The 23,579-nt window shown below is 40.0% G+C and overlaps 1 protein-coding gene across 1 annotated transcript in view; it reads left to right on the forward strand.

Annotated features, from left to right (window-relative positions):
* Window positions 1-23,579, forward strand: part of INO80 (INO80 complex ATPase subunit) — a 137,121-nt gene that overhangs the window by 108,781 nt on the left and 4,761 nt on the right. The window contains 6 exon segments of the mRNA XM_023255482.2: window positions 2,769-2,863; window positions 10,417-10,489; window positions 18,468-18,626; window positions 19,244-19,346; window positions 20,841-20,929; window positions 23,359-23,514. Coding sequence (XP_023111250.2) covers window positions 2,769-2,863; window positions 10,417-10,489; window positions 18,468-18,626; window positions 19,244-19,346; window positions 20,841-20,929; window positions 23,359-23,514 — 675 coding nt within the window.

Genomic DNA, 23,579 nt, shown 5'->3' on the forward strand with positions numbered 1-23,579 from the left:
TTGGTCTTTCTGTCCTGTAGCCCTCTTTAATGCACAGGAGTGCTAAGCATGACATAGCTCCTACAGACCACAACAGTCATCCAACAAGTGGAAATCAGCCAGCAGTGACCCTCAGACATGGGCATAAAGTACAAAGAGTTGGGGCATGACTGGGAATGTTTAAAATGAATATTAGAAAACATTGTGATGGGAGTACGTAGGCGGCTCAGTTGATTGAGCATCTGACTCTTGATTTTGGCTTCGGTCATGATCCCAGGGTCATGGGATCGAGCCCCATGTCAGGCTCTATTTGGAGCCTGCTTGAGATTCTCTTTCTCGCTCTCCCTCTGCCCCTCTCCCCTGCTCGCATGCTGTCTGTCTGTCTCTCTCTCTCTCAAATTAAAAAAGAAAAAGAAGAAAACATTTTGATGTAGAGATTGTTAAATGGAAATAGATATATAGCATGCATATATATTTTTTGTACGTAGATTTTTTTTTTCAAGTAGGCTCCATGCTCAGCACAGAGCCCAGTGTGGGACTTGAACTCACAACTGTGAGATAAAGACTTGAGCTGAGATCAAGAGTCGGTTGCTCAACTAACTGAGCCACTGTGGTGCCCTTGGAGATAGATTTTTTTTAAATAAATTTTCAAAAGTGCTGGAGTTACTTATCAAACCATTTATTATTAGAATTTGTATTTTGATTTAACAAAATAGAATTCAATTTTATACTAAATCATTAGATGTTGTTAAGATCATAGAAAAACTAAGAATAGAAGTGGGCACAGGTCTTGAAATTAGTGGTTGGAAGAAATGAGGCATTTCTTTCCAGATTATGTATCTTTTCTAAGCCACCTAGAATTTTAGACATCTAAAATGGCTTTGGTATAGCCAGAATTTTTGAATGAAGAAAATACTGAATTGCTTTTTTATCTCCGCCTTTATCTTTTAGCTGTTTTTCTGTGGTATAAGGATGTAGACATTCCTGTATTCTTCATTTAACTGCTTTTTCCATGTCCATTTACTTGTTTTGAAGCTGCTTACTGAAATCAGATCTAAACTCATCTAAGCCTTCTGAAATCCCACTGCTCCCCTGGGTGGGAGAGCAAAGGCTTAAAGCAGTAAATGGAAAAGATTCACTTTTTTTGCCTCAGTAACAAGCTCTGTAGTCAGTGTTGGTTTGAATATGGTCTAGGATTAATATCTCTGGTGTTGTGTTGACCTTGATACATAACTGATGTCAACAGCAAGATCTATAAGAATATTTCATTCATCAGTGCTCTCACTAAGGTTAGAAGTTCTGGTTCAGAAGGCAAGATTGCCTGTGCAGAAAGCCTACCTTGTGGTTAAAGTCCAACCTGTGGGATATATGTGTGTATAATCTAGTTACTCGGTTGTTCTGGATGGCAGCATACCCTGACTGTATTAGCTGCCAAGGTATAGTGAGCCTCTAAAGACTATCATCGTGCTCTCATTTTTTCATTTTTTCCTGAATCCCTCCTTATCTAAAACACCCACTACTCTTCTGCCATTAATCCAGTTCCAATAGGGCTGTACCACTAAATATGAACTTGAAGCTCTTCTTTGACTGAATATGTTCTATCCCTCTTTGATTATCAAAGCCCTTGAAGAATCACTTGAGACAAAGAAATAGTAAAAATATATGCAAAGCACAATGAAGATGTGTGCCTCAGTGAGCTTGTCTACTTTGTTGACCAGCCTCACCTCCTAGGTACCATAGCCAGAGTCCTCTGCCAAGCCAATATGAAAAAGCCAAGGGTTTTTTGTATTCACTTGCTCTAAGAGTAGACTACCACATTCACTACATGAACTGCACCCAACTGTAGCAACCTTGTGTGCTGCAATACCCAGCCAGGTATGATATGAGTTACCTATGAGAATATTGAAATAAAAGAACATTTAACCATAGGAAAGTAATTAATACAGACATCTTCCAAATGTAGAAATAACTAGTCTTTTTCAGTAGAGAAAGTTACTTTAGAACTGATCATTGTTTCATGGTATTTCTTACAAATAAGCAGCTGTGTTGAGTTTTTGATAATGGTTCCTCTACAGATGGACTTTCTGAAGTGTAATCCATATTATTAGGGGTGAAGAAAGAGGAAATCAGTGCTCATTTGGCCATCATCTGTATGAAGAATTGCAGCTTCTAAGAATGGCAATATGTTCTCTCCATTGCATCTCTTGAAGTTTCTTCTCTATTCTTAAAAGTTGTAATTCCTTTTCTAGATGATGTTAAGAACATTCTCTGCCATGGAAGGTTACCTTGTCTTCTGTTCACTCTGATGCTTAGGCCTTCCTTAACAATGATGCATGCTCTGCTGGGAGAAGGAAACTTAGGCTGTAAATTCAAGGATATTGGTCAGCAAGGATATGTTGGGGAGAAAAGCACTAGGGTGAGTGTTACTTATGGAAAGAAAACTGGATATTCTATAGCTGTGAGAAACATCTGGCTGCTGACTGAAAGGCCATTTTTGTTTGGAAATTTCATTTTGTTTTGTTTTCATGAAACCTACTGAAATCTGCAGGAACAAGATTAGTTTCCAAGTTGAAACTGAGGGTGGCTGTACTCTTCATGTTACCCTCAATTTTCACATATTGGCAATAAATTCATTTACAAATTAAATTCTTGTACTTTTAAGATTAGTCTCTCATTTTGGATATGATGACTTGCCCCCAGTATGGATGAGGTGGTAGGTAGGTAGATGTTGTGGGAATTAGAATACAGTAATTTGCCTCAGACTTACATGTTTTCACTCTGATTGGCAGGAATACATGGTTTACAAGAAGCATACCTACATGAGGCTTGATGGTTCCTCCAAGATCTCAGAGAGGCGGGACATGGTTGCTGATTTTCAGAACAGGTAATGTTAAGGGGAATTACAGAAATTCGCGTTTGATTTACCTCTAATGCTTAAGATGATGAGTTTAAAAGAAATGTCAGCATATCTCAGGTTGTTAAGCAGTTGTGTTCTGCCACTTTAAGAGGTAGCTTAATCTGTTTATAGTGGTTCAGATCTATATGTGCGGGAGAGAGAAAAATGAATACTCGATAATTCCTTTATTCAAAATATACCTTCTTACCAAATCAGCACCCTTTTCTTTGGTCAATAAAAGAAATGATTCCTGAGTGTAAACCAAGATCCTCCTTTATGTGGAAAATGTATGTGTAGAAAGAAGTCCACAAGGCTATATTCTAAATGTTAACAATGGCTATCAATGGATATTGACTTATAGTTGATTATTAGTTTGTTTTGCTTACCTTTTTTGTGTAAATTTAAAGAAAAATACCTTCCTTTTTCCTGCTTTCCCTCTAGCATTGTAGTAATGCATAATACAGTGCAGTATGACAAATTGTAGTGATGTGCAATCTATTCAGCTGGTAGCTCTCAGTTACAGTACTTCTCCCACCTGATAATGAGCCTATGAAATTTCAAGTACTGCCTGCTGGATGCTGATGGCTTACAGAGCCATAATTATCCTAAGTGCAGGTTCTCATGTAATAAGCAGAGTCTGGTTACTGCTCCCTAAAAGCGAAGCTCCACTAGCTACTAATAGGGCTGCTAAACTCCACCCTTATATTTTCTTCCCTAGACCTGGATAACTAAAGAATAGAGTAGATCTTAATGTGCTGCTGTAAATCACAACAGTTGTGCATTTCTGGGCTTTAATTGTTGTAGTCTATTAATACTTAACTTTTGAATTCTTGGGAAAAAAATTAGGCACATAGCCATTTGTATTTAGGTTACTATTTTTAATTTCTTTCATTTCACTTTTAAAGCATGGTTTACTGGGGCGCCTGGGTGGCTCAGTCGGTTGAGCAGCCGACTTCAGCTCAGGTCATGATCTCACGGCCCGTGAGTTTGAGCCCCACGTCAGGCTCTGTGCTGACAGCTCAGAGCCTGGAGCCTGTTTCAGATTCTGTGTCTCCCTCTCTCTGACCCTCCCCCGTTCATGCTCTGTCTCTCTCTGTCTCAAAAATAAATAAACGTTAAAAAAAAAAAAATTAAAAAAAAAATAAAGCATGGTTTACTTCAAATGTAAAACAATTTTGGGGTGTCTGGGTGGCTCAGTCAGTTGGGAGTCTGACTTCGGCTCGGGTCATGATCTCACAGTTCGTGGGTTCGAGCCCTACATTGGGCTCTGTGCTGACAGCTCAGAGCCTGGAGCCTGCTTTGGTTTCTGTGTCTCCCTCTCTCTCTGTCCCTCCCCTGCTCATGCTCTGTCTCTCTCTCTCAAAAATAAAATAAACATTAAAAAAAGAAATTTTTTTTTAATGTAAAACAACTTAGCATAAAACACATTCATAGTTCAGCATAGAGTGCCCTGTGATTGAAAATTTTGCTCCTTTATAATGAAGCACAGGTAAGATAAACCCTGTTTTGGTTTACAGTCTGTACTCAAGCCAGTAACTCCTAAGTTGAAATTATACATGTGAATTAAAGTGGCTGTTCGGCCGACAGTGGAGGGGAAGATCTGCTTTGGACCTATTTGAGTTTGTTACCTTGGAGCAACTGTGTGTGGCTGGCCTAACCTAGCTTCTTACCTAGCAGAAGCTATGGGCAGATTTTTAAATTGATTATTTGAGACATGTATATCCATAGTACAGCTGACTCTCAAATAACATGGGTTTTAACTCCATAGGTCCACTTATACATGGGTTTTTTTGATAAATATGAAACACTACTGTGAATGTATTTTCTCTACCTTATGATTTTCTTAATAACATTTTCTTTTCTCTAGCTTACTTTATTAAGTAAGATTACAATGTGTAATACACATAACATACAAAATGTGTATTAATCAACTGCTTATATTATCGGTAAGCTTCCAGTCCACAGTAGGCAATTCGTAGTTAATTTTGGGGGGAGTCAAAAGTTATATCCAGATTTTTTACTGTGCCAGGAGGTTGGTGCCCCTAAACCCCCTGCATTGTTCAAGGGTCAACCGTAGTGCCTCTCAACCCCATCATATTGTTAATCGTCCTGGCCTAGAAAAAATTTTTTGCCAGCTGATCTTCATCTTTTCTTGATTCTGAAATCAAATGAAACATATTTTACTTTGTTCTTGCCTACTCCAATGTAAAAGCTTCAACTCTTAGATATATCCCTCTAGTCTTTAATATGTATGTGGTTATATTCACATGTTTGATGACCATATTATAGATATGATTGTGTTCCCCTTAACATTATATCATAAACATCTTTATCATTTAAAAAATCTTTGTAATATGGGGCGCCTGGGTGGCGCAGTCAGTTAAGCGTCCGACTTCAGCCAGGTCACGATCTCGCTGTCCGTGAGATCGAGCCCCGCGTCAGGCTCTGGGCTGATGGCTCGGAGCCTGGAGCCTGTTTCCGATTCTGTGTCTCCCTCTCTCTCTGCCCCTCCCCCGTTCATGCTCTGTCTCTCTCTGTCCCAAAAATAAATAAACGTTGAAAAAAAAATTTTTTTTTTAATTAAAAAATAAAAAATAAAAAAATAAAAAATCTTTGTAATAAATTTCAGTGACTAATATTTCATTACACTGGATATTTATACTGTATTTCTGTTGTTAAAATGTTGAGTGAGTATCTTTGTTTACAAAACTTTGTCATCATTTTAGTTTTCTTAATACAAATTCAAACAAGGGAAATTACTGACCGTAAGGGGATATGAACATTTAAGACTATGCTGATTGTTATATTGCCTTGGACAGAGTTCTGATTTAGAGTCCAACCAGAGCTGTAGTATGTTAACATGTAATGATTTGGTCTTCTGAGTTGTAGAGGTACAGCTCTTCTAGCAGACCCAGTGGACATGAGATCCCAGACACCGTATATTTTATAGTGACCTTCTAGTGAAAAAAATCAGTAGATGTATCTAATTTGTTACTTCTAAAATATTTTATTGAACTTGTGGACAGTTGTTTTAGCACTCGCAGTATCGTGTGATAGTTTTGGAAACCTTAGCTCTAAAAGAAGGGTATTTTCACCATTAACTGTACTAGATGTGCTTAATAAATACATGACTTTCTTTGGGGAACGTTCCTTGAATTTCCAGACCCTACAACTGTGAGCCAGTAGGAAGCAGTGAGTTTTATTTAGGTTCAACGTTTGAGTAACCATCATTTTAACACCTGCGTCTAATATTAGGCAAAATGAAACAAACAGACGAATGTGTCTTTCCCTGCCTACATTATGAGCTAGACAGATGACAGAGTTGGGATTGCAGCTAGAATATAATCTCCTGCTTCTTGTATATGGAGTCCGAACTGTGCCAATGCTATCAGAAGCTTATCAGACAGACCCCTTCAAATGGGAAAAAATTCTCAACTTGTAAATTTGAGTGGCTGAGGTAGCCCAATATAGAGAAAAAGACAGGTGTTTTTGAAAATGAAGAAGTCTGCCTTGCCAAATATTTTCATTATTATTAATGAAAAGACATCAAAAGAAAAAAAAAAAGTAGTTTCAGCTAGAGAGCCCTGTGGCTCAAAGGTCAGCCAGAGTAAACAAGAACTCCTATAAAAAGCCATTTACATTCCCTTCATACAAGATTTATTTATGAGGGATCCTTCCAGGAAAGAGTCTGACTGAGACTAAAGACTGTTTGGCCAGGATGTCCTGACTGGGCAACATTCAGAACATGTGATCAGTGCATGATCCTAGAAGCCATTCACAAGGTCTTTGCTCTGGAGTGCCTTGGCCTTTGCTTCCCTTCCTCCTACCCCAAGACATTTACCAAATAGACCCCCCCATTATCTGATCACTTGGGGTGACCCTTTGGAAAATATGAGAAAAAGTGAGTGTAGCATCAAGTTTTCTTGGTGAGAGTGTTGTAGACTTCCAGTGTTGTCTTTCATTCTGTTTCTTTTTTCATTCAGCAAGTCTTCACTGCAGTCAGTCAGGCTACCTACCCAGCACTGTTTGGGTATTCTGGTGCAGAGTAGCCTCAGTGGGTCATTAAATGAGAATAAGAGTGAGACCTGAGCATATCTTTGCTACATGATTTCATAGGGTCCTTCACAGACCACCCAAAAGCCTGGTCTCAAAGGCATGTTCCAACAGAAACCCTGAGTTGAAATTCTTTTTCAGTCCCCTAGAGGGCACCCAAACCATCATGATGCTTCAGGGATTCTGTTTTCTTCTGTTTAGTCAAAGTCCCCAAAACGTTAATTCACATTATCGATACTAGATTTGTTAAGTTGAAAAGAACTTCTCAGCAGTTTGATTTAGGTGTTTTTGTTTATAAATGATCCAATACTCTTATCCAGAATGAACAATAATTTAACAACCCAAGGTTTCCATAATCCTTATTTTTCCATTACTGTGTGATAAAATGATACTGAATACAGCCAAAAAGTTACCATCTGCCTTATCATTAAAAGGCATCTTCTGTTTTCTTTTTTTGAGGTGTCTTTTCCGTATATAGTTAATATCCCAAAAAAAAGTGTCTTCTAGCATTATATTTCTAAGTTTTGCTGCTGACTTATTTTTACCTACATTTCCTTCACTGTTTTTCTATACATGGTCCTTGTTTATAAATCATTACCATATCTGGGGAATTATCTCTCTGGCTGTCCAGACTATCGAAATGACCCGTCTGTCTCTACCCTTTCTTTTTTCTTTTTTTTTTTTTTTTTTAATGTTTGTTTATTTTTGAGAGAGAGAGAGCAAGCAGGGGAGGGACAGAGAGAGGAGAGAGAGAATCCCAAGCAGGCTCCTTGCTGTCAGCACAGAGCCCAACATGGTGCTTGAGCTCATGAGCTGTGAGATCATGACCCCCTGAGCCAAAATCAAAAGTCAGGACGCTTAACTGACTAAGCCACCCAGGTACCCCTTTGCCTCTGCCCTTCCTTATATTGCAGTTCCCAATTGCTTTCTACCTCCCTCCCTGTCTCATCCCTCTTCCCCTGCTTGCTCCCCTTGCTCAGGGTCTGGACTTCTTTAGGAATAACCAAAAGAGTCCTAGCTGTTGGGTGCTTCTATCAGCTCTCACAAGGGTGTTGGAGAGAACCTTCTGACCCCTGCTTCTGTATCCACCAAAGCAGGAGAGAGAAGTATGTGGAAGAGCAGTCCTCTCAGGGCGGCCAGAGGTGGGAAGGACTTTTCTGTAGAGATTAGTACAGCCCTGGAAAGCTCTATCAGTTTTTATTTGCAGCCTCATGGTTATTTTCCTGTGGGCTGTAAGGTGTCAAGCTTCCATTTGTATCATCTCATATCTGTAAGAAAATATGTTTGCAAACTAGTGTGTGCCTTTTAAGTTTTTGATTTGCCCTATATGTGTTAACTATAAAAGAACTTCTGGGGCACCTAGGTGCCTCAGTCGGTTAAGCATCCGACTTTGGCTCAGGTCATGATCTTGCAGGTTGTGGGTTCAGACTCCGTGTTGGGCTCTGTGCTGACAGCTCGGAGCCTAGAGCCTGCTTCAGATTCTGTGTCTCCCTCTGTCTCTGCCCCTCCCCCACGCTCACTTGCTCTCTCTCTCTCTCTATCTGTTTCTCAAAAATAACATTAAAAAAAATTTTAAAGAGGACTTTTATAAATTAAATAAATAAAATTATGAAATAATTAACTTGATAACATAATTCAAGGATAAACTAGTAGAACATTAGTGAGAGTATAGAACTTTTGGAATCCTGCCATATAACAGGCCTGCAGACATACTTTATTATTATGCCTGCCTCTAGGAACCTTGTATTTACCTAAATACAGATAGTGGACAGATTTCTACTAGGACCAGCACAGCTTAGTGATTAACAAGGAGGCTTATTTCAAAATAGTTCCTTCACTGATACTCATGTTTACTGTTGATATGTCATCACTTAGTCACTTCACCTATATTCAGAGCATCCTCATTTTATAGTCCAGGAAACAGACCTTCAGCAGTTAAGTGACTTTACCAAGAAAGAAGAGCCCTTGAGAACATCCTGGTATCACTGTTTGCTTTTTTTTTTTTTTTTTTTTTGAACCAACAGAATAAAAATTCATTTTATGTTGGAATTTAGTACCTCTATGCCATATCTGAAATTTGAGTCATCTGCTCTTCAGACTGAGCCAGCCAGGCACCCCTATATTACAATATTTTTAATCTGTTCTGTTCCTTTATTTCTTTAATGCGGTCCGATCCACCAAACTGATTTCATGACCAGTAATAGGTGTGACCTGCGATTTGAATAGCACTTGGTATAAATGAATTTCTAGTTGCACTCTTCATTTTAGTCATGAAGAAAAGGGATTAGCAGCTTGATTTGAAGGACTGGAAAGTTCACTTACCAGTATAATGCCGTCCTTTTCCCTCAGAAATTTTCTAGAAAATAACTTCGTATGGCAGGAACATGAAAATGCAAGATAATCTTAAAATATATGCAAGAATTGGGTTCAAACTGAGCCCCTAATTGTATGTGCCTATAGAGATAAATCTTGTAGTCCAAGCCTGCTCACTGTGATCTGGCACAGTCCTTGGTCCTAGAAGGTATTCAGTAAATATTTGTTGCATGAGTGACAGTGGCACCTATTGGTTTATTTGTAATTCTGGGTTTTTTTAAAAGGATGAAGGAGGGGCACCTGGGTGGCTCAGTCGGTTAAGTGTCCGGCTTCGGCTCAGGTCATGATCTCATGGTCTGTGGGTTCGAGCCCCGCGTCGGACTCTGTGCTGACAGCTCAGAGCCTGGAGCCCGCTTCGGATTCTGTGCCTCCCTCTCTTTCTGACCCTCCCCCGTTCATGCTCTGTCTCTCTCTGTCTCAAAAATAAACACTTTGAAAAATAAAATAAATAAAATAAAATAAAAGGATGAAGGATGTAAAGAAAAACTGAGGTAACTACATCTGATGATTTCTGTGTAAGGGCTATGTTGCCATTCATTAAAAAGTGCTTTAATTCTAGCCTGTCTTCATAGATCGATCATAAATTCAGCTTAATACAGAGAAGGTATGACCTGGGTCTTAGTCCTGACCTCAGGTCATTTTTCTGGGACTGACTTTATTCATCTGAAAGTGAGTGCTTTGGGAATTATAATCATTAGTTCCCAAATTACTGGAAGTCATGATTCTCTGGGGAAGCACCAGGGAATGTTGATTTATTTGTCCCCTCTGTATGAACTAGGAATGGTTTGACTTGTTTAAAACACGACTATTACATGACTACTTCCATGATAACTTGTATGTCTGTTATATTTGTTACATCTTTATAAGTATATTGCCTATCATTATTAGTGGGCAGCAGAAGTATATCTGCAGATTGGAAGATGACAACCTCGGTTTGATTTTTATGTTAGAGCACCTTGATACAATGTGTCAAGAAATGTGGGTCAGGCATCAGGCGTAGGTAACCCTTTCTAGCCCTAGATACTGGTCTGTATTCAGAAATCCCTGTCTTTTGTCACATGCCATTTTTCTTTTTCAGTTTTCCCTTTTAACCTGTCTTCTTCCCTTTTCTGCAGGAATGACATCTTTGTGTTCCTGCTGAGCACTCGAGCTGGAGGACTGGGTATCAATCTCACTGCTGCAGATACAGTAAGTAACGAGAGCACAATATATCAGACAGCAGGTTGTCTACTATAAATATGTTGTTCAGTTGGTGTTATTCTTTGCTTTGTGTCACACTTTTTCTTTGCCTCATTATGTTAAAAAACAGTTGCATTTTGCCTGGAACTAGGACATTTTAGCTTTCCTTCTGGACTTTTCTCTCCATTCTCTTAAATTTCTTACACATTCATTCAACAAATATTTAGTGAATGCCAACTATGTGTCCAATACTGTCCTAAACACTTAGAGTATATCAGTGACTAAACAGAGTAAAAAAAAAAAAAAAAAAAAAATCAATCCAGCCAAATTGTTTTAGAAACTATAGCAGCAAATCGGAAATGATTGTTTTGTTACTCTTATGCATTGATTCCACCATGGGAAAAACTCATACTTTTGTATCCCAAACTTTAAAAGAGGGTTGGAAAGCAATGAAATTGGTAATTTAAAAAATAAAGACATTCTATCAAATTATCTATCCTTTCATATCCAGTCTCTTTGGAAGAATACTTCAGTGACTGAAAAGGAAAAAAGCATTGGGGCGCCTGGGTAGCTCAGTTGGTTGAGCATCCAACTTTGGCTCAGGTCATGATCTCACCGTTTTGAGTTTGAGCTCCACGTCGGGCTCTGTGCTGACCGCTCAGAGCCTGGAGCCTGCTTCAAATTCTGTGTCTCCCTCTCTCTCTGCTCCTCCCCCAACTTGTGCTCTGACTCTCTCTCAAAAATAGATAAAATGTAAATAAATAAAAAGGAAAAGAGCATTCATTTTGAATTTCAGAATTATTCCCAGGATTCAAGTATATATATATCTACATATATTTTTTTTAATTTTCACTTATTTATTTTTTGAGAATGAGAGAAAAAGAGTACAAGTATGGGGGAGGGCCAGAAAGAGAGGAGAGAGAATCCCAAGCAGACTCTCTTCTATCAGTGCAGAGCCTGATGTGGGGCTTGATCTTACGAACTATGAGATCGTGACCTAAGCCAAAGTCAGGAGTCAGACACTTAACTGACTGAGCCATCCAGGCACCCCTAAACATATTTTAAAACACTTTCAGTAACCCTGAGACATAAAAATGCATAAATGGGAAATTATTTTGTAGAAGGCATGACTATAAAAATGTCATTTTATGTGGCTGTGATGCCTCTCTGTGAAATACAGAGCATGAAAATTCCCAGGAATAGAAGGAAGATGCAAACCCTAGAGAGTCCTGGGGAAATGAGGTGTGTGGGGGAAGAGGCTTGAATAGACTCATAAGTTGTAGAACTAGAAGCAGAGCCTGTGTTTCCTAGTCTCCATTCCTAGGCTCTGTCTGCTTTCTCCTTATTAACTATTATACCGTAAAACTGCCTGGCCTCAAGAATGAAAAACAGATTCTGTAACAACACTAAGTAGAATATCAACCATAGGACTCAACTGTACCATCCTTGGCATGTAAACCTTAACCATTTTACCAAGTTTGGACAAGGCTCCAGGACCAGAGGACCAGAGGACCTCGTAGGGTAGATGCTGTATCTAATATGCACATCATCAGCCTCAGTTTTCCTAAAGGAAGGCTGTCGATGGTTGTAGGTGTGTTCTTATGGGTTCTCTGAGGTGGTGGCTCACGTGTGTCATATCAGATAGCAGAAATTTGGCTTTCTCTTTACTCCTTGGTTTTCTGCTCTACCTTGTAAGCATTCCATACAGCCCCAGGTTAGTCATACTTCAATGTAAATGCAGGAGTCACCACTTTCTCCTAGTGGATCTTTTGGACTCCAGTCTCAGCCCTTAGCCCCATATTTATTCTCTTGGTTTATTTATACCCTTCTTGATTAGTCATGCCACTGCCTTTGCCTAGAACTCTTGAGGGAATCTCCATCATCTACAAGATAAAGGATAAACTCCTTTACGTGGCTTACAAGGCCCTTCATTTTGTGGCTTTTATCTTCCTTTCCAGTCTAATTGCTACATTACTTCCACCTTCCAAAATTTATGTTCCAGAAATAATGATTGACTTGTTTCCTAAACATACCATACTGTATCACACTGCTGCATGAACTGTTTCCTCAGCGCTTCATCTTCCACCTGGTAAACTTCTGTTTGTTCTTCAAAACCCCTTTCATGATCAGGGGTTGTTTTATATGCACTGGTATAGCTTCTCTGATAAGGTGATACTTGAACTGAGATCTGAAGAAAGTAAGGAAGCAAGCCAAGCATATATCTGGCAGAAAGAAGAGCATTCCAGGCAGAAGAGATAAGTGCAAAGCCCTGAGGTGAGAACGTGCTTGGCATGATTAGGCAATAGCAAGCGGCCCTTTGTAGATGGGACAGAGCAAATAAGAAGGAGAGGTTGTGAGATGGGCGTTGTGGAGCAGATCCTGTAAGGCACGGTGGGCTGTAGTAAGAATTTTGAGATGGGAGGCCACTGGGAGAATTTGAACAGAGGGGTAACAGGATTTGGCTTGGGTTTTAAATGTGTCCCCCCAACTTTGGGGGAGTGAGGTGGGAAGAGCTATAGGGAGAAAAGTAGAAGCAGGAAATTCAGTTAGGAGTTAGACACAAGATGATGATGACTTGGACAAGGATTAAAGCAGTAGAGATGGGGAAAAATAATAGGAATCTGCATGTATTTTGAAGGCACAGCCATTGGGGTTGGCTCTTACACTGGATGTGGGATGTATAGGAGGTGTCATGGAAAACTCCAGGGGGTTTGACCTAGGCAACTGGAACGATGAAGACACCAATTACTTACTAAGGGAAAGGTGAGAAGGAACAGGTTTGAGTGGGGAAATTAAGAGTTTGGTTTGGGGTATATTCAGGTCAAGATTCTTAACAGACATTAAGGGGCAAAGGCATCCAGGCAGCAGGGTCTGGAGTTCAGTAGAAAGATTGAGGCTAGGGGCGCCTGGGTGGCGCAGTCGGTTAAGCGTCCGACTTCAGCCAGGTCAAGATCTCGCACTCCATGAGTTCGAGCCCCGCATCAGGCTCTGGGCTGATGTCTCAGAGCCTGGAGCCTGTTTCCGATTCTGTGTCTCCCTCTCTCTCTGCCCCTCCCCCATTCATGCTCTGTCTCTCTCTGTCCCAAAAATAAATAAACGTTGGGGGAAAAAAAAATATTTAAAAAATAAAAAAAAAAAAAGAAAGATTGAGGCTAAAGATGTAGTTTTTAAATCATCAGATCCTAGATGATATTTAAGGTCATGACGTTGGATGAGGTCACCTGGGAAGTCTAGTATAAGTTCATGTGATTAAAATGCATTTCCCTTCTCAGCCTGCCGATCTGAGGTTTGGTCTATGGTTTTTAAGGAATAGTTCTTCTAGTTATTTATTTGCATGGTCAGAAAAAACAAAGCAGATTTGAGCGGGGAGATCTGCATTATGCTTCCAGTATTTACACTTTACCCTGTGGAGGTAAGGAGCTCCTGCCGGCCTCAAAGAACCAAAGTAGGCCTAACCCATAGCTAGAGGAGCAGAAGTAGGAATTCTCTTTTCATCCTAGCAGCTAGAGAAAAGCTCTGTATATTGAGTTCCCAATTCCAAAATAATTTACATTTAAATTTGAGGGGAGGGCTTGGGGACTCCCTTGTAAACTAGAACCTCCTGTAGTACTTCTCAGTAAAATGAGACAAGATTGAAATGAATTTCTAGTTATGCTTTGGGAGCAGTCAAGGTGTGTGTGTGTGTGTGTGTGTGTGTGTGTGTGTGTGTGTGTGTGTGTGTGTGTGATTAGACAAACAATAGGTTAACTGCTTGCCTGGCATTCTTCCTTTGTCCTGAGATTTATTTAGCTTTGGAAGATCCCCAGAACCATTTATGGACAAGGAAGAGGTTAGTCAGCCTAAAATGTCAGGAAAAACTTAATGTCTTATGATAGAGAATGCATATATAAACATGTTTTTGTAAACAGTGGGACTCTGGCCCACTCTGTTAGTAAAAACATGATTTTAGCATATGATTAATGGCCCCTTAACTGTCTATGTTCTTCGTGTATTCTTTCTGAAGTAGGTGTATCTTTACATTTGACTTTCTTTAGTGAGGAGTTGTTATAAACTGTACTATTTGTTTTGTTCCTGTGTAAAACCTGTTTTAAAGGCTCACATGTAGAGAGAGAAGGGGGAGCTTTTCTCCCTTGGTAGCAGTGTGAGAATTCCTATATGTCCCATGGGACAAGATGGGACTTCTTTCAGCCCTCCCATTCTCTTGGGTCAGAGTTTCACCCTCCGAGTGTTGGTCCAACTTTTTCTAGTTGTTTCTCTCAGATTTTTCCTGTTTTCTGTTTCACTCCATCATCCCCTGAAACTCCCTGTCATTGACCTATAAAGCCAGGCGCCTCCACCCTCTCTCAGCTCTGACCTTGCCCCTCCCCCATACCTGTCCAGCTTGGAGTGTACAACTTCGTGAAGGTGCTGTCTAGTAATGTATTTCCCCTTAGTCATTGCTGGGTCATGCTTTGTGGCCGTGCATAGACTTGCTTTAATTTTCCCTGGCTAAGTTAGTTCTTATCCTTTAATTGTTGTTTGTTTTTCTCTGGAATGTCTCACTGAGCTCCATAAACCTAATTACCAAATATAGGTGTCATCTTTTTCCTATTCTAGGGGGTATTGTCTCCCCCCCAGCACCCCTCCCTATCACCCCTCCTTCATGTCATGGTTGATTCAGTGTTCATTTTATTGTCAGGTTAGACAATAACCATATTATTGGCTTTGTTTTTAGTTCTCTCATTCTTGTTCTAACCTTAGAGCTTATACATACTTCATACTCTTTTTTTCCTGGGTATTTTTCTTAACAGAATCTTAACTTTATTCTTGTCCTCCCAAATTCCCCACCTCTTTTAGCCTATTTAAATGATAATTAGCCACTAAATGTGTAGGGGTTGTTTTGAAGTTAAATTTCAGACCTGTCTCCCATGCTTTAATGTTTTTACTGTTTATGAGTTAAAAAAAAACACAAGTTGAATCAGGTTTGGTTGCCACTGAGACTTCTAGGAAAAAATGTAAATGTGTAAGGAAGCACCTATAAAATGATTCATGAGGTTGAATTTCCCATTGTGAATTGATGCTGTACCATTGCCTCAGGCTTAGGTAACTAACTAAAAGTATTATCTTTTGGATGTGACATCAGCTGTCATTTTCCACATATGTAGATATTTTAGGTATGTTGGGCAAGTAGTGTTTCCCCCGAGTCCACTTGGAGTCCTCTTTTTCATTTAACTCTGTCTTCTCTTCCTTATTCTCTCTGAAAGTTTAAAGTAGATTTTCTAGAATTTTGCATATCCTATTGAATCTCTAAAATACCCTATGATCAGGTTTGCTATGCTCCTTCCTTTACAAATGGCAAGCATTGTGCACTTTGAAATCCTACGTCTGTGGACACTATGGATTAATAAGTTTTCACACTGATTTTTTTTTTTCTTTGGCACACAGTTTGTAGTTTCTCCCCAAGGATTCTTAATGCTAAAAATTATGGGATTATACCTTTTGTAAAACCCAGACAAAAGGAGCAGCATAAGAAAGAGCCACAGGAGGTTTTATTATTATAAGCGAGAGCTTTGAAAATGCCAGTGCCTCTTGTCTATCTTCACTCAAAGTCTTAATTCTGCAGAGAATGGCAGAATTGCCTCATATTTTAAATGAGAGAACAAATAAATTCATTTGGAGTGAATCACTCTTCAGTTTACATTTTTAGGCTTAATCTAGTGTTGATCAATCCCCTTAGAGATTAGTCTAGTATTCATTGACTAGTATTTGTGGAATTCTACTTGGCAGTGATGGATGGTATCTGTTCTACAGTAAGACTAGATAGGGAGTTTTTTTTGTTTGTTTTTTTAAATTGGCTCCATACCCAGCGTGGGGCTTGAACGCATGACCCTGGGATCAAGAGTCAGATGTTCTACCCACTGAGCCAGCCAGGTGCCCCTAGATACGGAGATTTTTTTACATAATACACATGAAATAATTGGTTACCCATGGAAAATAGTAAATAAGTGGGAACTTGGACCAGGATAGGCAATGCAAGGTATTCTTAATAATGCAAGTTGTGGAAGCAGACTGTTAAGACTGTGAGCTCAGGCTAGTCTCTTCCTGATTTATAAGGTGAAGGAAACATACAGGTTTTTGTGAAAATTGAGTGAAATATGTATGCACCCTAGTGCTAGATATGTTGTAAGTGCTGAACAGATTTTAGCCATTATTATGTCTACTTGGAATCCATGAGAAATAGGAAAAAGGGACATTGTTACAGGCAAGAGAAATCAGGGAGTCCAGGATGCCTGGCTGACTTATTTAGTAGAGCATGCGATTCTTGATCTCAGGGTTGTGAGTTCAAGCCCCACATTGGGCTTGGAGCCTACTTTTAAAAAAAAGGAAAGAGGGGCACCTGGGTGGCGCAGTCAGTTAAGCGTCCGACTTCAGCCGGGTCACGATCTGGCGGTCCGTGGGTTCGAGCCCCGCGTCGGGCTCTGGGCTGATGGCTCAGAGCCTGGAGCCTGTTTCCGATTCTGTGTCTCCCTCTCTCTCTGCCCCTCCCCCGTTCATGCTCTGTCTCTCTCTGTCCCAAAAATAAATAAACGTTGAAAAAAAAAATTTAAAAAAAAGGAAAGAAAGAAATAAATCAGGCCTTCCTGACAGTGGAAAACTTGAACTGAACCTATAAAGGACCAATTCAGAAGTGAGGGATTCCAGGTCAGAAAAGCAACTTGAGCAAAAAGTGGTGCAAACAAACATAAGTGAGGAATGCTGAAGAGACCTGACAAAAGGGAAGGAGCGTGTTTATTTCAGAAAAGAATGGTGATGAAGTTGGCTCGGTATAGCAGGGTCTGACTATTGAGGGCAGTTTGGACTTGGTGTGTTATCACATAACTGGCACAGAGGTAGAGTGGCCTACAGTGGTATCCAAAGTAGACTGAAGAAGAGAGAGACTGAGCCCTAGAAAGCCTGCCGGTCTGACTGCCGCAGTGAGCCAGGCACAGGTGGTGAGGGCCATTGCATGATAGGGACAGTGAACTCTAAAAAGGATTAGTTCATTTCTCAAGAAGCAGGGGCTAGATTTCTTGCTTCTATATAGATGAGGGCACATGGGAGAGACTAAGGATAATTTGGAACTGGCTTTCTTTCAGGATGCCCCCTGTATTCGATAGTAGCCTTAGGGCTAAGAATTTAGGAGTCTGTTAATTGTAGGGTTACTCATAGGATAGAGGAGAGGGGAGTACATTTTGTTGTCATTTGTGTTTGTTGTTTAGCAAACTAAAAGTAGCTGCTAGGGATCCCTTTTTTTAAACATTTCTTTGCTGAATTCAAGGGACAGGAAATAGGAGCTAGAGAATGCCAGGAAATCCATGCCTGTCTTTCTTACCATGGTAAGCTTAGTGTTAAAAAGAAGGCTTTCAGGAGCATCTGGCTGGCTTAGTCGGAAGAGCATGGGACTCTTGATCTCAGGGTTGTGAGTTTGAGCCCCACGTTGGGGTTAGAGATTACTTAAATAAAAACTATAAAAAAGGGGGGCAGGGTGGGCCAGAGAGAGAAGGCTTTCATATCCCTCACCTCCCAGGCCTACCACTTACTTAGGCTATGTGATCTTGGATAAATTCTGTAATTCCTATGTGCCTCAGTTTCTTCATCTATAAAATGGGAGTCTTAGTAGTACCTAAGTCATAGTGATTATGGGATTTAAATGAGTTAACACACATAAAACACCTAGAACAGTGACTGGCAAATGGTAAGCACTAAGGGTTAACTATTAATAGTATCTCTGTTCCCTTTTTTTAAATGTGAAAACCCTGAAAAAAAAAGCTAGAGCGTATCTATTTTGCCCCGGGCAAGTGAAGAGATGGCTTGGTTTTATGAGTGGATATTGGCTCATCTTACTATCATAGAAAAAAATCTGGCATCAAACTATTGCAGATGACGAGCGACTGGGTTGCTCTCAGAATCCATGGTTTTTCTGTGAGAATGCCTCAGTCTTTGCTGTATTTTTGTCCTGCCTGTGCAGGTGATTTTTTATGATAGTGACTGGAACCCCACTGTGGACCAACAGGCCATGGACAGGGCCCACCGCTTGGGGCAGACAAAACAGGTTACTGTGTACCGGCTCATCTGTAAAGGCACCATTGAAGAACGCATTCTACAACGAGCCAAGGAGAAGAGTGAGGTAAGCACAAGGTAGAGGGAGTACTGTACTGGTGAAGAAATTGGAAAGTCCAGCCACATTTACCGGGCTAAGATGCTTGCCTTTCGTTCATCACGAAGGGGCGAAAATTTCTTCTGAATAGAAAATAAAATCAGGGCCTGTACTGCTCTGGCTATTCATTCCTCATTCCTTTCCTATCTAAATGGCTTCTACAGCCTAGATAGGGCTATTGTTCATGTGGCAGCGACATCAGTCATAGCCCTTGTGTTTCACATACTTTCACATTCAGGGGAAGAAGGAGCTCTCATCATAGGACTCCCGATTTGACAGCCTCTAATTTGTATGCCAGATTTGTTAGTTTCCAAAGAAATGATTATTTGGGGTTTGTGTATTTTTTTTTTTTAATCTTGATTTCAGTATTGGATCTTCTGGCTCTCAATTAGCACTCCCAAGCAAAAGAAGTTCTCATTGTTCTTTGTGTTGGACAAATAATCTGGATGATCCAGTGAGATGAATGAGAGGAAATGGGGAATCTAAGTGCCAGAGGAGCAGATTGAGAAAGATGTTTCCTTCTTTCTGAATATTTGCCATAAGGGAATGGGTGCCTGGTAGTGATGTTTCGATCTGCTTTGGTATAGATTCAGCGGATGGTGATTTCTGGTGGGAACTTCAAACCAGATACCTTGAAACCCAAAGAGGTGGTTAGTCTTCTTCTAGATGATGAAGAACTGGAGAAGAAATGTACGTACTCTAAACTAAAGCTCTTTCCTCCCTGCAAAAGATGTTTCTCTATCCCCACATATCTGAAAATGGTAGAGGCCCTTGGCTATGCGCCATGGGTAAGCAAAGCCAAAGACTGTATTTGGGGAGAAACATTTTTTATGTTAATAACTTGTATTAAAACCCAAACAAGAATGTGTTATGGAGTAGAAGGCAAAATTTGCATGTATTTTAAAAGTAATATAACTTTGAATTCATTTACATCAGGGAAGCTGTATCCCTAGACTCCTCAGCAGTGACGAATTTACTCTGTTCTGCCCAAAGAAATGTTTTTGTTTTTGTTTTTGTTTGATGTCTGAAAGAGAATTTATTTCTTCATATTATTTTTGATTTAAATTCAACTTAGTTAACATATGGTATACTGTTGGTTTCAGGAGTAGAATTTAATGATTCATCACTTACATATAACAGTGCTCATCCCAAAAAATTCCCTCCTTAATGGCCATCACCCATTTAGCCCATCCCCCCCACCTCCACTCCTACAATCCTCAGATTTCAGTCTGTGTTTAAGAAACCCTATGTTTTCCCTCCCTTTTGGTTTTTACCTTATTTTTTCTTCCTTCCCATATGTTCATCTGTTTTGTTTCTTAATTCAACGTGAGTGAAATCATGATACTTGTTTTTCTGACTGACTTATTTTACATAACAAAATATACTCTACTTACATTCACATGGTTGCCAGTGGCAATATTTCATTCTTTTTCATCGCCAAGTAATATTCCATTGTGTGTATACCATATATAGGTATACCTGTATACATACATACAGGCTTTTTCCATAATTCAGCTATTACTGATAGAGCTGTTATGAACATTGGGGTGCATGTGCCCCTTCAAATCAGCATTTTGGTATCCTTTGAATAACTAATAGTGCAATTGCTGAGTCACAGGGTAGTTCTATTTAAAATTTTTTTTTTAATTTTTTTTTTTTAATTTATATCCAAATTAGTTAGCATATACCAAAGAAATGTTTTCATGGAGAAGTTTGAGAACCATACTTCTATAACACTTCTTCCATGTATCTCTGGCTTTGGAGAACAATTGGTTTCAGAATTACCTTATGAGCCCCTGAGTATTTCATAGCATCATACAAGAAAGCATGATGAGGTTCCTTTCTTACAGTGCTCACATTTACCACCACCTTCTAAAAACCTTTCAGTACTCTCCAACCATACTTGATCTGTACAGCGCAGAGATCTTAAAAGGCTGAAAAGAAAAAGAAGAAAGGCAAGGAAAGGCCCACAACATTGAAACCAAATAGTAGTTGGAACCCAAAAAACTGTTAAGAATCCAAGAACTCTGTTCCTTCTCCAAGTTAAAAAAAAACACCAGTTATCTGTCTTAGAAGTCATACCCTGGAACACAAATATCAGGGGGTATGGCCACCTTAATTTCAGAGAATGAGGATTACAGTTAACACATGTACTTCATCAGATCTTTACAATTTTCTTGATAGTGAGGCTGCGGCAAGAAGAGAAACGGCAGCAGGAGGAAACCAACCGAGTCAAAGAGCGCAAGCGCAAGCGGGAAAAGTATGCAGAGAAGGTATCTCAAGCTTGAGGTGGCCAACAGGGACCGGTGTGGGGCAGAGTGGTGCTTACAAAAAGGCTTTGGGTACATGGCTTGTCATCTTGGTTACTAGTTGGTATCCAGCTCCAGCAGCTATATGTGATAAGTAACAACAGTTCTATGCTGATTGACATTTGATCCACAGAAATGAAGCCTTGTTAGACCAGTACCCCCTACACAGACCTGCTGTCTCTGTAGTCACATGTAATTATGGAAATCATTTGTTGAGACTGTTACAGAGCAGAAGGCTAAATGTGGGTAAGATGGATCGATCTTACATTATCAGATTCCATAGAATCTTAGGGCCTAAGATGTCATTATGTCCAATCCTACCATAATTCTGCTAGTGTTCCATTCAATGTCATCTACTATTAGCAAAATAAATCACTGCCCAGTCTGTTCATCTCTTTTTGTCCAATTTATGCCAAAAATTCAGGCTGTGTTTTGTCTCCCTTTTGACATTTCCCACTTGAGCCCACTAGGCTAGCTGCTAACTGGGATGTAGTTCCCCTACATTTCTCCCAATCTTGCTGTTTCTACCAGAATATTATTTCAGTGATCTTTTTTTTCTTAATATTTTATTTATTTTTTGAGAGAGCATAAGTGGGGCAGAGGCAGAGAATATGAAGTGGGCTCTGCACTAGCAGGCTAACAGCAGCAAGCTGTCTGTGGGGCTCAGACTCATGAACCATGAGATCATTACCTGAGCCAAAATCAGATGCTTAACCAACTGAGCCACCCAGGTGCCCCTGTTTCAGTGATCTTTATTCCTGGTCTTTATTGACAAGTAAATCGAAGTGAGGCTTTCAGGATTTATTCTAGTTGCAGGAGTCAGCCCATTGGTTCTGACTAGGTTCCCAGAGTTACGCCAAGGATTGTTGGTTCGGAACCACTTTGCTACCTTCCAGAAAGTGCTTCCTAATTTTTTCTAGCCAATTTACCATTGGGTAAGCCCTTCATCAGCCCTTGTTGAGCCCCTTGTCTTGAGCAAGATAGCTGCCGTGAGCTTCAGACATCTTGATAGCTCTGGGCCCTCAAGTCCACCAGTTGTCCATGCTTCATTTCCCTGAACTGTTTGGTTTGTCTGAAGCATATTGTCTGGCCACATGTTTAAATTCGTTCTGTCTTAAGTGGAGGTTGACTTCTTCCCCTTATCCAAGCTTGTATTGGGCCTTAGGTCCCTTTTTCTTCTTTTGTAAAATCTGCACCCTCAGTTGTACCTTCTGCTAAGCAGAACTATTTTTTTTATTTAAAAAAATTTTTTTAAGTTTATTCATTTTTGAGAGAGACAGAGCATGAGCCGGGGAGGGGCAGAGAGAGAAAGGGAGACATAGAATCTGAGCTGTCAGCACAGAGCCTGATGCAGGGCTTGAACTCATGAACTGCGAGATCATGGCCTGAGCCAAAGTAGGACGCTTAACTGATTGAGCTACCCAGGCACCCCTAAGCAAAACTATTTCTAACCTGAAGGTTAGAAAGTACTCACTAAATATAGTATTCACTATATTTACAAAGTTGAAAAATCCAAGAACTATGTATGACTCCACTCTCAAATCTCTAACCCATTACTTACTACTGTTTAGAATTTAAATAGCTTTAACATTCAGAAACAACATCAAAGAAGAAAAGGTGGCTTTCTAATATAAGAGATTGTAGGGTTTTCTGAGTTTGCATCAGAAGCCATCCCCACTCTGAGCACAGAAGTTTCAGATAAACCCCCAGTGGTAGTATAAACTACACAATGACATTAACCCTAATATAGATGTAGATACAAATGTAGTTAGATGCAGTGGGTGAATGTGATTCCAGAATTTTCCAAGCACATTCAATGATTTCAGGTCCCTAATCTGTGACAGCACCCTACTGAACTTGGTTCTAGAACTGCTTAATGTAGCTCAACCCATAAGCAATTACATGTAAACTGAGAAAATGACAAAAAAAAAAAACAGTTTCTTGGATATGATAACTTTCATTCTCCTTATGCATATTTAAAAAGAAGGCAGAGTAAAAACAGATGTGCAGAAAATACACTAAAGGCACTGGCCTCCCTCTTGTAGGACTGAATCTGTTCAACCCCTCTAAGTGCTACAGCTTGGACATGCCGGAAGCTGACCATGGAGCTCACCCCCATGGGTGAGGCTTAGTGCGGCTCTGATTCAGTGTGACTGGCCTACTTCTCAACTCCGTATTATTGGGGTAGAATATACATAAACTCTTCTTGAGCTATTCTTTCCTCCTTCCATAGGAGTTTTTTCTTTCCTTAAAAGTATGCTAATTGAAAACAAAAAACAAAACCTGGAAGTTTACAGAGAGGTTTCTATCCTCACTTTCTTTTCCAACTCAGCTTTTCTTTTTGATGCCTGTCTTCATGCTTTTTCCATATTTCTTCATTTGTGTGTTCCCAGAAGAAAAAGGAAGATGAATTGGATGGGAAAAGGAGAAAAGAGGGTGTGAACCTAGTAATTCCATTTGTTCCCTCGGCTGATAACTCCAACCTTTCTGCTGACGGGGACGACTCCTTCATTAGTGTGGACTCGGCCATGCCCAGCCCTTTCAGTGAGGTGAGGCTCCTTTTAGATGCCTTCACAGCAGTAGAGACTACATCCTGACATTGTAGCCTTTGCTT

The sequence above is a fragment of the Felis catus genome, chromosome B3 (assembly GCF_018350175.1).
Source record: "Felis catus isolate Fca126 chromosome B3, F.catus_Fca126_mat1.0, whole genome shotgun sequence".
NCBI classification, from domain to species: Eukaryota; Metazoa; Chordata; class Mammalia; order Carnivora; family Felidae; genus Felis; species Felis catus.